This window comes from Bison bison, unplaced genomic scaffold (assembly GCF_000754665.1).
Source record: "Bison bison bison isolate TAMUID 2011002044 unplaced genomic scaffold, Bison_UMD1.0 scf7180017864372, whole genome shotgun sequence".
NCBI classification, from domain to species: domain Eukaryota; kingdom Metazoa; phylum Chordata; class Mammalia; order Artiodactyla; family Bovidae; genus Bison; species Bison bison.
This window is the reverse complement of record NW_011494944.1, coordinates 2,849,698-2,866,581: the sequence shown is the minus strand read 5'-3', so window position 1 is coordinate 2,866,581 and position 16,884 is coordinate 2,849,698. Positions and strand designations below refer to the sequence as shown.

The following is a 16,884-nucleotide window of genomic DNA, read 5'->3' as shown; positions in this document are numbered from 1 at the left end:
AATCTCAAAAATGACAGAATGATCTCTGTTTGTTTCCAAGGCAAGTCATTCAATATCATGGTAATCCAAGTCTATGCCCTGACCAGTAAGGCTGAAGAACCTGAAGTTGAAGTTCTATGAAGACCTACAAAACATTCTAGAACTAACACCCCAAAAAAGATGTCCTTTTCATTATAGGGGACTGGAATGCAAAAGTAGGAGGTCAAGAAACACCTGGAGTAACAGGCAAATTTGGCCTTGGTATATGGAATGAAACAGGGCAAAGGCTAATAGAGTTTTTCCAAGAGAATGCACTGGTTATAGCAAACACCCTCTTCCAACAACACAAGAGAAGACTCTACACTGGACATCACCAGATGGTCAACACCGAAATCAGATTGATTATATTCTTTGCAGCCAAAGATGGAGAGGCTCTATACAGTCAACAAAAACAAGACCAGGAGCTGACTGTGGCTCAGATCATGAACTCCTTATTGCCTAATTCAGACTGAAATTGAAGAAAGTGGAGAAAACCAGTAGACCATTCAGGTATGACCTAAATCAAATCCCTTAAGACTATACAGTGGAAGTGAAAAATAGATTTAAGGGCTAATATTGTACGTGATGTTTTATGCATTCTGATTTTCCCTTTTAAGTTCTCAGTCACACACCAATTTTACATCTAAAATGGGATAGTATTTTTCTTTTTACTATTTTTACAGCTTTAAATTCATAGACATTTTGGAGTCATTCAAAAACAACTAGTATAGGGTGGGATTGGTATAAGCTGCCTATGAAACTTAAAAACAATGACAATAAAATCAATTAACTTGTGAATAATGTATAAAATATGTGTAATATTATTCACAGTCTGTATGCATAGACTTTTATTCATTCATTCAATAAGTATTTATTGAACATGTACTATGTGCCTGACACTCACTAGGCAATAAAATCACAAAGGAGGGTAGAGGAAGTGAATTATGCAGTCATTGAGCTTATAGCTTCACAAACAGACAACTGTCTAAACAGTTATAGCTAAATGTAGTAGACACATTAATATCAGATACCTAGTTATAAATTTAGTGGAAAACAAAGCATGCACCACTTATATTTTATATTCCCCACATTCCTACAAAGTTACTGTAAGTAAAATCAGGGGTCTGTGTGGTTTGATGAAATGACTAGACCAGGAATATTCATTTCTGGCTAATTGATTTACTTATTAAAAATAGGTCATAATATATTTATATACTTAGTAATGACCTCTGAGAAAATAGTTTTGCATTTTGGCTTATTTACCTCCATAAGAATTTTTCCTTTTCCCTTTACAGAGGAAATTATACATTTGGACTTTCATAAAAGTGTGACAGTATAGTTTTGAAATTTTAGAAGGGCATGACAGTAAACATTTGAAGCATTCTCTAATGCTTTTACTTTCTGTTGATTCCACTAGACTCTATGCCATTAGGTATATATGAAATTGTCATATAAAGATGAGAAATCACCATAGAATCTTGAAATATATTAGTGTAGTCAGGCACATAACATCAAAAAAGAGGAAAAGTTACTTTTCTAGAATGTTTAATATTTCAATTCAAATTCTTCATTTAACAGCCTGCAATGCAGAAGACCCCAACTTGATTCCTGGGTTGGGAAGATCCTCTGCAGAATGGATAGGCTGCCCACTCCAGTACTCTTGGGCTTCCCTAATGGCTCAACAAGTAAAGAAGCCACCTGCAATGTGGGAGACCTGGGTATGATTCCTGGATTGAAAAGATCCCCTGGAGAAGGGAAAGGCTACCCACTCCAGTATTCTGGCCTGGAGAATTCCATGGACTGTATGCAATTCAGTGAGGTCCCTGAAATCCATGGGATCCAAAATAAACACGACTAAGTGACTCACTTTTACTTCATTCTCTACGTTTAACAGTTGAATGAATGTATTATCTCAAAAGTAACAGTAAAAGTAGACGTTCAAATTCTGCTAGAATTTCTAAGAAAGGAAGAGATAATAAGTCATTTTTCATTGTGTCAGTCATACCCTAGAAAGATAGTAAACATTTATAATCACGCCATCCAGGTAGGAAGATATATAGTCAGTATTTAGTACCATAAGATACATAAATTCATCATTATTTTAGGAAGTCAGGATATTTCATTTCCATTTAAAACTTTTGCCAAGGAAATTGCAATTAATACATTAATTCTACATTTAGTTTTTATCATGATGCATTTGTATATATGCAAATATGTATAATATTATTCAGTCAAAAAAAAAGAAGAGAATCCTGCCATTGTGACAACATGGACAGATCATGAGAGCCTATGCTAAGTGAAATAGGTCAATGAAGGCAAATACTGTCTGATCTCATAAATATGTGAAATCTAAATAAAAAAAGGAAACTCACAGAAACAGAGAACAAGTTGATGGCTGCCAGAAATAGGAGGAGGGGGGTAGGTGGTGAGGAAACCAGGTAAAGGCAGTCAAAAAGTACAAGCTTCTATTTAAAAGACAAGCAAGTTCTGGGAAAGAATGTACAGCATGCCAACTACAGTTAAAAATACTATATTGTATGCTTGATTGCTAAACGAGTAGATATTAAAAGTCTTCATCATGAGAACAAAATTAACTATCTGAGGTGATGAATGTTAACTAAATTTATCTTAGTAATTATTTTGTAATACATAAATTTTCAAATTATTGTCTTGCACAGTTTTAAATGAATACAATGTTGCATGTCAATTATATCTCAATAAAGCTGGAAAAATAGTTATAGTTAGATATCTCCTACCCAGTTTTTTTAAATCTATATGGCATCCCTAGTTATTAAATTTTGAAAGAAGTTTAAAAAGCCTGAGAGGTTGTTCTGACAAACCAGACTTAGCATCAACATTTCCCCTTAAATAGGGTAATTTATTATTTAGAATCCATTAGATAAAAATTTAAATGTCCATTTTCTAGAAACTGATTTATAAGGCTTACTATGTCTGATTGGCAATTTTATTTTCCTCTCTTTTTTGTATAATGCCATACATTGAGAAATGAAAATATAGAAATAAAATAATCATGTAAACACCTCTGACTCCTGGAATATTTTTTTTAGTTTGAGATGTAAATGTTATAAAAGTAGAAATAATGCACAATAGCATTTTTAAGACATTTTTTAAATGTTAATTTGTTTACCTTTATTTTGATGTGGACAATTTTTAAAGTCTTTACTGACTTTAATATTATAATATTGCCTCCATTTTCTATGTTTCGTTTTCTTTGCGATTCAAAGTCCAGCATACACCGTAGAAAGTACATGCTTACCAGGTTTTCAATGTCTTCCCAATACTCATGGGACAAAACTCAAATCTTTAATATGTCCCAAATTTCTGCCTCATCTTACAGTAGCTTATTTTCATTCTTTCTTCCTCAGCCATACAGACCTTCTTTAAATCTTGGAATGTGTTTTCTTCTTTTTCAATGTAGAAGTTTTATAGAACTAATTTCTTTTTAACTCCTGACCCCATTATATTCCTTCACCTACAAGTCTAATTATTACTTATTTATATCTCAACTCCTGTTTTTTCAAAAAAAAATTTCCTCTGATATCCCCTATTGCTGCATTGTATAACTTGTTTTATGTGCTCATAAAACTATGTTCCTTTCTTCAATGTTACCTATAAATTTGTATTTATAATCTGTTTCTTATGATAATTTTTGTCTACTACTCATAAGATCTCTGAGGGGATGAATCATGTATACTTTGTTCAGTGTTACTGTTTCTACTGCAGTTATGTGTTCAATCAACATCCACCGATGAGATGAGAAAAGGAAGTAATGCAACTTGAATACAGCAATCATTTTACATCATTTTAAACATTTTCAATGTTTGTGCTTTCCTATGAATTTTTAGAGAGAGCATCAGTTCCCTATTAACTGTTCTGTTTTATACTCTGTGCATAGCATTCTGCTGACATTTTTAAAAATCATTAAATTAGTGTACAACTATACTGGGTGAACTAACAAAATTTAAAGTAAAATAGCTTTGATTTTTCTGCTTCATCTTTTTCATCCTACTCTGAACTGAAATTCACAGCTCAAAGAACATAATGAGAACTTCTGTAAAAAGACAAGTAAACTATACCATCAGTGAGATAGAACTAGGCTTCACAAACAATTCTGTAAGGGACCTGGACATCTTTAAACTTGACTCTAAACTCTGGGACTACATCTATATGACAATCGTTGAAGGAGTTATTTCATTTATAAAGATGATTATAAGATGATAATAAGAATAACAACTGCTTTCTTAAGCATGTTTTCCGAACCTAGTAGTTTATAAAGTTCTTTATCTCATATATAAAGTAATTATTGGATCCTGGCTGCAGTCCATGGGGTCGCGAAGAGTCGGACATGACTGAGCGACTTCACTTTCACTTTTCACTTTCATGCTTTGGAGAAGGAAATGGCAACCCACTTCAGTGTTCTTGCCTTGAGAATCACAGGGATGGGGGAGCCTGGTGGGCTGCTGTATATGGGGTCGCACAGAGTCGGACACGACTGAAGCGACTTAGCAGCAGCAGCAGCAGGGAGCTTAGACAACTTGCCCAAATTCAATGAACAGATGATGAGTGTCGCAGCCAGGATTTAAACCTTAAGACCCCATTAATTATGTTATTTTGCTTCTAAAAAAGTTTACATTTACTATCAACAAAATGAAAGTAAATTACCACATTATATGTTGTACTTGAACCAAAATTTCTCATAGGCAGAAATGCAACAAAAGAAGAGAATATATAATAACTCTTTTTATAGAAGAGCTTGCTTTAAATTCGAAACAGTGTATTTAAAATGAACTGTTAGAACTTGAGTCCTTTGTTGTTGGAAGACTTGCTTCACTCTGCTGTATGAGCAAATGTCAAACTATACATAACCTTGAAAATGTGAAGGAGAAATTGAATTCCATGTGGATACAGAGAAAGCCTGTGAAACCTGAAATGAAGGATTGTCAGAGTTACTCTTTCAATAGTTAAAGAGGCAAAATCTATTATCTTTGAGGCAAGATATTGGTAGTGCCATAAAAAGACAGGAAAGGTTATCTTCAAGTAAAGTCAGCTCTTATATTGAACGATAAATCTAAATTAAAATAGAAAACAACATTAGTAATTAAATGATGCTCTCTGAATGTCAGTTTACTTTATATTTTTAGTTTTCATGTAGAGTTCTTTTTTATTCTTTGAAGTCAAGATCAATAGTTTTCCCTAAACTACTGTATTTATTGATTAAAAACCTTTTTTCAAAATTCCCAAGTCCAAATTTGTATGGTTTATATAAGAATAATGGCAATGTTCCTCGATATATGGTAATTTTAATTCTCTTGAATAATAAAATAACTAGAACTGCTCACTCACCATTTCCTTGACCATTATGATAACATTGTTTTCATTCTTCATAGTATATAAATATGGATTTCTGGATTTTAAATTATGCTTTTTCTCTATTTTTGTATATTAGGAAATAGACTTTATTTTTTAGAGTTCTTTATAAAATCTACTCTGTCTTTATTCAATATAAAACCATTTGAGGAACTTATCTTGGAAAAAATAGTACAAAATGTTTTTTATTTTATTTATTATAAGATTAATTCACATTAATCTGCAAAGTATTAATTTTTACTTTAATAGGAAAACTAATATGATTATGTTCTTCCTTCAAGGGGTTTTAATTTGTTCAAGAGGTTAATAAAAAGACCTTAGGAATATTTGCCCCTTCTGTTTTATATATATACAAATATAAATTTTAAGTTTCTATTTTGTGTAAATTACATTTTAATATACATAAATCCCTAAAAATTAATATAATAAATATGACATTAAATCATGCAAAGTTTAATAGTCAATGTTGATACACTTCCATTTTAAATAAATATCAAAATATGTCTATATGGGTAACATTTTTTCAGAAAATTTGTAAACAATTGTCTTTGGTAAAATCGTTGATAAGTTGTATAGGATACTGCATTTCCCATTCAAAATCAATATTCACATTTAGACTCTATGATCTTTCCAGACATGTTGACCTTTCCATGATATTTACCTCTAAGACTCATGACAAGTGAATCCCAGTGTGCTTAAGTCTTAGTTTATCGTCTTGAGAAGGCCAAATGCCATTCTGCTAAAAGCTAACTCACTTGACCTACAGGAGTCAATCTAGTCTCAAGTAATGCTATGTGTCTAAACTACTATTGGGATTTTGATATTTCTGTTTGGATTAAATGAAAGATGTATAAAATGTGTTTTCTGACTATGACAGTAAAAGTATTTTCCAGAAGATCCAAGTAATAATTGGCTGAAAACCTCTTATCAGTTATGCACACATGTGGTAGCAATGAGAGTGCCTCATAGAGCTCTGACTATAGGAAGCACACTTAACCAAGGTTCTAGTTGCTGTGCTCCGCTGTATTTGTTGTTGTTCAGTCACTAAGTTATGTCTGACTCTTTGTGACCCCATGGACTGCAGCACATCAGGCTGCCCTGTCCTTCACTATAACTGAAGTAGCTCAACTTCATGACCACTGAGTCGAAGATGCCATCTAACCATCTCATCCTCTGTTCCTCCCTTCTCCTCTTGCCTCAATCTTTCCCAGCATCAGGGTCTTGTCTATTGAGTCAGCCCTTCGCATCAGATGGCCAAAGTATTGGAACTTCAGCAATACTCCTTCCAATTAATATTCAGGGTTGATTTCCTTTAGGATTGACTGGTTTGATCTTCCTGCCCAAGGGACTCTCAAGTCTTCTCCAGCACCACAATTGAGAGCATCAATTCTTCAGTGCTCAGACTTTTTTATTGGCTAACTTAAATCTGTTAATGTTGATGGGAAAAACCAGAGCTTTGACTATGTGGACCTTTGTCAGCAAAGGGATATCTTTGCTTTTTAAATATGTAGCCTATGTTTGTCATATTTTTTCTGTTTATAAAAAGATCATTTTCCTAAGATCTGCTTATAGATAATGATAAAGAAAAGCAGAGATGTTAAGGCAATTCCCTTCCTGGTTTGACTCCCCAGATACCATGTAGAAACTTACTAAAATGATACATTAGTCACTCAAATAACACAGTAGGCTAGCATGTTTATTTATGAGCTTTTCTCCTTGTTCTTCACTTGAGGTCAGAATGTATGTGCTTTATATGTTCTTCTAGCCTTACTCTGCTTCCTTCTCATTTCTCTCCCACAGATTTTTCCTCTAATAAAATACTTGATGTCTAATTGTTAGAAGACAAACCTGAATTAACACATGAGTTTAAAGGGATCAAAATTCTAAGGGAGTATTAGTATTTTGAAATATATAAATTAAATTCAAAGTGTTCATGAACATTTACAGAAAAAGTTCTAGAAATGAAGATGAAAAATTTTAAAGGATATTAATATAGAATTTAATATACACATTAAAGTATTCATATATTGACATATTAAAATGAAGATGAATAAATTGAATGCTTAATATACGTTAATTTATGTGGGGACAAAAAAAGAAAAAAGAAATCCCTGACTGTGATAGTTAACCATATTAAAACTAACAATGTAGAAGAGCTTGTCATATGAATTTATTTAACTAGTGTGAGAAACTGGAATTTATACTTCTATTAGTGCGGCAACTACATGGTTACTATCATTTTTTTCTGTGCCACATTAATGTCAGGCATTACCATGTACACAGAGTTCTCTTTCCCAATAAGTACTACCCTAATCAAGATACCTGCTCATAATTAAGAGAAGAGTATTTTTTGTCACACCTCTCCTTAAGGAAGAAGTTTAGCTCAGTTTTATTTGAACTGTAGCAAAACATGCCACCCCAAAATAGACTGCTTTGGTATATTGATTATTTGGGGCAGTAGGTACTTAGAAAATGGCAAATGCAGTGAGAAGCTTTTTTTGAGTTCCCTTATCTATTCTAAAGACAGATTTTCCAAAAGGAATTCAATCGTCATGAATTCTTTTCAAAGAGTTTCACTGACCAGGAAAGATTGAATCTTTTCACAGGAGGGGAGACTAGAATTGGATAGCACATCCAGGCAAACTCTGCCTGAACTATCATACATTCCACCTGTTCTAAGGGTCCCATTCACATTTCCTAAAATTATTTACTATCTCCCAAGTGGCCTGCACCTCCCTCCTCATTTCCTATTAAGATTATATTTAATCCAGAATTCTAAAGCTACCTCTTTGAATTATCCATCTTCCTGTGTATATCTCATGTATGCATGAGATACATGTATTTATAAACTTGTTTGTTTTTCTCTTGTTAATTTGTATTTTATGACAAGAATCTCAGTTAATAAGTCTGAAGTTTACAAGAAAAGATATTTTTCCTTCCCTATATAGTTACACTACTTGAAATGACTAAATTATAAAATTGATGAAAGTTCAGAAAAAAATGCATAAAAATAATTTAAAGGAATAAATATACTGATAATAACCTCAGCATGAAGAATAACTTCCCAGTATTCATAGCTATACAAGGATTGAAGAGGCAAATTTCTCACAAATGTAAGTTTCTTAGAGGAACCCAGTCAACTTTGTGGCAAGGATATTAGAGGAATCAAAAATTAAACTATTAGCCTGAATAAATGGTCTTTATGGTCGATTTCATTCATTTCATGGTATGACTTTGAGAATAGAATTTTTATGAGTATGATTAACCTATTTTTCTGTCTTCCAATGAAAATCAAATGGTGAAAAATGGTTTAAATTATATAAGACTGAATATGTTTTAGAGAAACTTAATTGTCTGAATGGTAATAACTCAAAATTTATGATTATTTGTGTAAAGTAGGGGCTAATAATCAGACTTATTCATTGGGAAAAAAAATGCAGCCAGCTGCATTATTTTGAGAAAGGAGGGTTGCTTCGACAGCCAAAGATAAAGACATGCCATTATCTATAAGAAATTTATTTCAAGGGAAGAAAAGAGGGAGAATAAAGAAGGATGATTTATAAATCAAATATAATCCAATAAAAATTAAAAAATAAAAACATATACAGGAAAAATGTAGGATGAACAAAGATAAGCAACTGTGGATAAGTAATTAAACAATGTGATGAGGCTAAAAAGAAGATACACTTATTTTATCAAAGTCTGTTTTGATACAAGTATATTATATTTCATTTCCCATTAAATTTTTTTTTTTTCCCCTAGTACAGGGAAGGCATCTCTCACACTGGGAGTTTTTAATTGCCTGTTTTCAGGGGGAAAAGGTGAGATTAGAATGCCCTTCTTGCATTTATTGATTGTTTTTTTTTTAAGTGCTTTCACCTCCAAATAAACCTATGTCAAATAGCATATTCTGCCATTCTTTAACTCTAACAAAAAGGATAATTAAGGATTAATCACATCGTTTAGCATCTCTGGAAATTTTGTGCATTCAGCTGAGGCAGTAATTGAACCTGAAAAAAAAAAAAAAATAACAGAGGGAAGGGGACATATGAAGTTTACACATTTCTGCCTTTATTTCTTTCTCCTTCCCTTTATTTCTCCCTTATTTCTCTTTTTCTTTCTTTGTTTCTTTCTTTCTCTCTCTCTCCCGCTTCCCCTCTCCCTCCCTCTTTCCCTCTTTTTCTTTCGTGAAGGGAAACTGTGTCGGTCTTCACAGCAATTAGAAATATTGTAAGCATTCTGACAAAGATTCTGGTTAACCATATAAAAAGAATATACTACAAAGAATAAAACACTCTCTCACAAATAGTAGTTTTAAGATGACAAACTGAAAAATATTGTAACATATAATTTTTAAAAAGCTTCTAAAATGATTAATATATTATGGGATTAATCATAACTAGCTAATATGACAATAAATCTAAATTTATTGCTCACATAACAGTTCATTGAGGGCTTCCTAAGCAGGCAGCTCTTCTCTAAGCTGAGTTTCAGAGACTTAGGTCCCTTTTATCTTGTATTTCTACAACTGTCAACATATGGATCCCAAAGTTCCTTGGGTATTGTTTCCATTTCACTCACCCAAGGAAAAAAGGTTAATTGAGGCCAAGAAATGGTGTAGACAATATTGTTCCATATTTTATTGGCCATAACTCAGTCACAGGGATCCACTAGAAAGTGAGGCTAGGGAAAGTGCTCTAGCTGTATACACAGGAGGGAGAGGAAAGGATTTAGGAAGCATCCAGGCACTTCTGCTATGCACTATTCCAAAACCTTTAAAAGAATGGAGAGATAATTGATGAAGAAAATAATTATCACCCTTAGGTTTCTTTTTAAAAATAGTTCATTCCACATTTTACATCAAATTTAAGCCTATGTAAAATATAAGTTCAAAAGAGAAGGGGGCCACAGAGGATAAGATGTTTGGATGGCATCATTGACTCAATGGACACGAGTCTGAGCAAATACCAGGATATAGTGAAGGACAGGAAAGCCTGGCATGCTGCAGTCCATGGGTTTGCAGAGGGTCAGACATGACTGAGGGACTGAACAACAACAATAAAATTTACATTTATTCATAATGCAGAATTTTCTATCAGTATTTGAAATGACGTTTGTATTATCCAGGTTTTCTGGCTTTATGACAGAAAACAAAGCAATCCTGTTTAGTATCTAAGTGCTATTAAGTCCATTACGGCAATTATACTGATTCTTGTATAGAATTTTCTTTGTAAACTGTAGGATGCAACAAGATTACCTAAATGCCTTTATGTGCCAGAATAATAAATGAACTTGATAGTCAAGGGCACTATTTGCAATTGTTAGAAATGTTCTTCTGGAAGGTCAAAGAATTCTTCCACATATACTAATGTGACTATTTTAATTTTAGCACCAAATAATTGGCTAGCTTTTCTTCTCAGTTAACAGCGTTATTAATGAAATCTATTTGCAGTTAGTAGTTCTATGCAGAGAAGATAAGAAATGGTAAATTATTCATTGGACAAAACATCCATATTTTTAAAAGTGACATTAAACAAAGACAGTTAAAAAAAAATTGTTGGAGCAATGCCCTGATGCAATCCATGATCTTGGCCTTAATTCACAATATTTTAGCTAAAAGAGTTAATGAGCACTATAATGGAGAGGTCTGGAGGGATATATCTATTACTAAGGAAGTGATTTCAAGTGAAAGCACAGGAAAAAAAAAAGAATAAAAGGACATCAATTTCTGAGTTTATTTAAAGGGAAGATGTTACACAGTATACTTTTTTCTTCTTTGGGGACTTTCAAAGAAAGACTAGATATGAGGTGAAAAGCTTTAGAGAACAAGAGTGGGACTTTTGTTGAGCTGAAGCTGAGGGATATCTGAACTGACCTAAAATACTAGATACAATTTTTGTAACCATTTGATCTAGGTAAGTGGAGAAATAACTCCGGAAAGAATGAAGGGATGGAGCCAAATCAAAAGCAACACCCAATTGTGGATGTGACTGGTGATAGAAGCAAGGTCCGATGCTGTAAAGAACAATATTGCATAGGAACCTGGAATGTCAGGTCCATGAATCAAGGCAAATTGGAAATGGTCAAACAGGAGATGCCAAGAGTAAACGTCAACATTCTAGGAATCAGAAAACTAAGATGGACTGGAATGGCTGAATTTAAAGAAGTGGAGTACCCATCATAGTCAACAAAAGAGTCAGAAATGCAGTACTTGGATGCAATCTCAAAAACGACAGAATGATCTGTTTGTTTCCAAGGCAAACCATTCAATATCACGGTAATCCAAGTCTATGCCCCAAAATGCTGAAGAAGCTGAAGTTGAACAGTTCTGTGAAGACCTACAAGACATTCTAGAACTAACACCCAAAAAGGATGTCCTTTTCATTATAGGGGACTGGAACGCAAAAGTAGGAACTCAAAAAAAAAAAAAAAAAAAGAAGGAACTCAAGAAACACCTAGAGTAACAGGCAAACTTGGCCTTGGAGTACAGAATGAAGCAGGTCAAAGGCTAACAGAGTTTTGCCAAGAGAATGCACTGGTCATAGCAAACACCCTCTTCCAACAACATAAGAGAAGACTCTACACATGGACATCACCAGATGGTCAAGACTGACATCAGATTGATTATATTCTTTGAAGCCAAAGATGGAGAAGCTCTATACAGTCAGCAAAGAAAAAAAAAAAAAGACCTGGAGCTGACTATGGCTCAAATCATGAACTCCTTATTGCCAAATTCAGATTGAAACTGAAGAAAGTGGAGAAAACCAGTAGGCCATTCAGATATGACCTAGATCAAATCCCTTATGACTATACAAGTGGAAGTTGGAAATAGATTTAAGGAGCTAGGTCTGACAGACGGAGTGCCTAATGAACTATGGACAGAGATTTGCGACATTGTACAGGAAACAGGAATCAAGACTATGCCCTAGAAAAAGAAACACAAAAAAAGCAAAATGGCTGTGTGAGGAGGTCATACAAATAGCTGTGAAAAGAAGGGAAGCGAAAAGCAAAGGAGAAAAGGAATGATATAAGCATCTGAATGCAGAGTTCCAAAGAATAGCAAGGAGAGATAAGAAAGCCTTCCTCAGTGATCAATGCAAAGAAAAAGAGGAAAACTTAGTATGGGAAAGACAAGAGATCTCTTCAAGAAAATTAGAGATACCAAGGGAACATTTCATGCAAAGATGGGCGCGATAAAGGATAGAAATGGTATGGACCTGACAGAAGCAGAAGATATTAAGAAGAGGTGGCAGGAATACACAGAAGAACTGTACAAAAAAGATCTTCATGACCAAGATAATCACGATGGTTTGATCACTCACCTAGAGCCAGACAACCTGGAATGTGAAGTCAAGTGGGACTTAGGAAGTATCACTATGAACAAAGCTAGTGGAGGTGATGGAATTCCAGTTGAACTATTTCAAATCCTGAAAGATGATGCTGTGAAAGTGTTGTACTCAATTTGTCAGCAAATTTGGAAAACTCAGCAGTGGCCACAGGACTGGAAAAGGTCCATTTTCATTCCAATCCCAAAGAAAGGCAATGCCAAAGAATGCTCAAACTATTGTACAATTGCATTCATCTCACGTGCTAGTAAAGTAATGCTCAAAATTCTCCAAGCCAGGTTTCAACAATATGTGAACCATGAACTTTCAGATGTTCAATCTGGTTTTAGAAAAGGCAGAGGAACAAAGATCAAATTGCCAACATCCACTGGATCATCAAAAAAGCTTGAGAGTTCCAGAAAAACATCTATTTCTGCTTTATTGACTATGCCAAAGACTTTGACTGTGTGGATCACAATAAACTGTGGAAAATTCTGAAAGAGTTGGGACTATCAGACCACCTGACCTGTCTGTTGAGAAACCTGATGCAGATCAGGAAGCAACAGTTAGAACTGGACATGGAACAACAGACTGGTTTCAAATAGGAAAAGGAGTACATCAAGGCTGCATATTGTCACCATGATAATTTAACTTATATACCAAGTACATCATGAGAAATGCTGGGCTGGAGGAAGCACAAGCTGGAATCAGGAATGCCAGGAGAAATATCAGTAACCTCAGATATGCAGATGATACCACCCTTATGGCAGAAAGTGAAGAAGAACTAAAGAGCCTATTGATGAAAGTGAAAGAGGAGAGTGAAAACGTTTGCTTAAAGTTCAACTTTCAGAAAACTAAGATCATGGCATCCAGTCCCATCACTTCCTGGCAAATAAATGGGGAAACAGTGAAAACAGTGTCAGACTTTATTTTTCTGGGCTCCAATATCACTGCAGATGGTGATTGCAGCCATGAAATTAAAAGACACTTACTCCTTGTAAGGAAAGTTATAACAATCTAGACAGTATATTGAAAAGCAGAGACATTACTTTGCCAACAAATGTCCGTTTAGTCAAGGCTATGGTTTTTCCAGTGGTCATGTATGGATGTGAGAGTTGGACTGTGAAGAAAGCTGAGCACCGAAGAACTGATGTTTTTGAACTGTGGTGTTAGAGAAGACTCTTGAGAGTCCCTTCGACTGCAAGGAGGTCCAACCAGTTCATCCTAAAGGAGATCAGTCCTGGGTGTTTATTGGAAGGACTGATATTGAAGCTGAAACTGTCCACCTGATGTGAAGAACCGACTCAATTGAAAATACCCTGATGCTGGGAAAGATTGAAGGTGGGAGGAGAAGGGGATGGCAGAGAATGAGATAGATGGTTGGATGGCATCACCGACTCAATGGACATGAGTGGGGTTGCAGAGTTGGACACAACTGAGCGACTGAACTGAACTGAAACTCTACTCTTTCTTCAAGAAGCAGCTCAAAACTATGGTGATCATATTCAGACACCATTAAGTGTGTCTCTAACATGCTTCCTTAGTATTTTGACCTTCTATTATTGTGTTTTTACAGTGTATTATGCTTTTCATATAGTCCTTTGCTTCCAACCTAGTTGTGAGCCTCTGGAGTGTAACAACTTTTAAGTCTTTGTCCAGAAGGAGTAAATAGAGAAATACAGTATATAGTGAGTCTCCATCAACTGTTTTTGAGAAAACTGTCTCCAACGGGTCATGACACACTAATAAAAGTACATTAATATTTTAACTTAATTGAATTTTGAAAAATCACAAAAGAAATTATGCTATATTTGCAAGTGAACATTACACAATATACTTTCACTTACATCCAATCATGAAGCAATCATGAATATATAGTAATTTTAGTGTCACTATTTTTTCGATAAATTCTCTTTCTAATACACACAATGAACTGAACTGTGTTCCCCTAAAATTCATATTTGACATCCTAACCTCAGTGGGATGTTATTTGGAGATGGGGCCTTGGGAGGTATCTAGGTTTAGATGAGATCATGAAGCGGGGGCACTTATCTTGGGGTTAGTGCCTTTGTAGGAAAAGATACCAGAGACCTGCTTTCTTTCACTTTCCTCTATGTCAGGTTATAGCAACAAGGCAACAGTCTGTAAGCCAGGAAGAGACCTTTCACCAGAACCTGATCATGCTGAATCCCTGATCTTGAACTTCCAGGCTCCAGAGCTGTGTGAAAATAATGTCTGTTGTTTAAGACACAGAATCCTTGAAATTTGTTACGACAGCCTCACCTGATTAAGTATATATATACTGACTCTATAGCTCATACAAATGTAAACACACACACATTCTCTCACTCACTGATTATACAGGAAATATCATTTCAGATATAACTCAGAATTAAATGATATAATGTAACTGGCAGCAACAAGAAACTAAATATCTACTTTTTACCACTGAGATAATTAATCAGTTGCAAATTAAACCCCTAAACATAATACTGCATTTTTCAAAGCTAACTTTAACTATTTTAAAGGATCCATTATTCATTAAAGCATTTCTAAAAACTGAAATTTATACTAGACTATCATTTAAGTATATTAACTTTTAAAATAAATATTATGTGAGTTTAGAAAAGAAACTAAAATTAGGTGTGCTTCACTGATAAATTCACATTACATCAATTTTGAGCGGCTAAAAGAAAACAAAACAAAACAGAATAAAAACCTTGTATATTACAAAACCTGATAATAACCAGTACCTGTATTCCTCTTGTGTAAAGCGTGGGATTTCTCCTGGATGTAGGACAAGAATCTTCACAGTGGCACTGCTGAACATCACAGGCTCACCATCATCAAAAGCAACAATGACCAACTTAAAAAGTAATAAAAACTCAAGTTAAAGATGATTTCAAAGAAGAAGACAAGAGCATAATTTTTCCATGAATGTGTTAAATTATTGAACTGCCTGGTTCCAAAAGGGGGAGCAGTAAACATTTTCTAATTGCCTACCAAGTAGAAGAGACATGCTAGTATATGCACAACAATCCCACCAGGTAGATGTTATTATTTCCATTTGCCAGGTGAGAAAACTCAAAGAAATTCAGTTAATAGCTTTATGATATAATGAAACAGGGCACTCAAAGACAGTGCCCTGGGACAACCCTGAGGGATGGGATGGGGAAGGAGTTGGGAGAGGGATTCGGGATGCGGGAACACAAGTACACTCATGGCTGATTCATGTCAATGTATGGCAAAAAACACTAAAATATTGTAAAGTAATTAGCCTCCAATTAAAATAAATAAATTAACCCTGTGTACGAGACAGCAAAAGAGACACTGATGTATAGATCAGTCTTATGGACTCTGTGGGAGAGAGAGAGGGTGGGGAGATTTGGGAGAATGGCATTGAAACATGTATAATATCATGTATGAAATGAGTCGCCAGTCCAGGTTCGATGCACGATACTGGATGCTTGGGGCTGGTGCACTGGGACGACCCAGAGGGAGGGTATGGGGAGGGAGGAGGGAGGAGGGTTCAGGATGGGGAACACAGGTATACCTGTGGCGGATTCATTTCGATATTTGGCAAAACTAATACAATATTGTAAAGTTTAAAAATAAAATAAAATTTAAAAAATAAAAAAAATAAAAAGTTTCTAGTAAAAAAAAAATAAAAATTAATTAATTAGTTAATTTTTTTAAAAAGCTAGCAGTAAAATGGGTATAAGTTACTACATCTCTCAAAACCTCTTCTCTCTTTCACAATTCCACTGGTGCCTACAGTGAAAACATGAGACTTTTACAAGTTTGAGCACATTTTAAAAGTATTAAGTTTAGTAGCATCAATAGCAAAAAGCTAATTAGCTTGCTTATAAAAAGAAATTAATTTTTCCAATGAATCAATTGTCTGCAAAATTATACAAAAGAAATACTTCACTTTGGAGGATAAAATTGGAAATCTTCATAGTTTGACACATTTTGACATGCACTCTCTTAAAAACAATTAATTATATAAAACCAAGTTCATACTGTAGAATAAAGAATGTTCAAATGATGTGAACTAAATAAAAAGTTTTAGTCTTAAGATTAATATCTGTATATTAATTATTACTACAATAGCTTTTATAATCATCATTTTTTGACTTACTGTATTATGCCA

The 16,884-nt window shown here is 34.3% G+C and overlaps 1 protein-coding gene across 3 annotated transcripts in view; it reads right to left on the bottom strand.

Annotated features, from left to right (window-relative positions):
• The window catches only part of PCDH15 (protocadherin-related 15), a 1,053,047-nt gene that overhangs the window by 174,372 nt on the left and 861,791 nt on the right, over positions 1-16,884 (bottom strand). For all 3 annotated transcript variants that reach the window (XM_010856569.1, XM_010856570.1, XM_010856571.1), the window contains exon 23: positions 15,485-15,597. In XM_010856569.1, the coding sequence (XP_010854871.1) occupies positions 15,485-15,597 (113 nt within the window). The remainder of the gene's footprint in view (positions 1-15,484; positions 15,598-16,884) is intronic.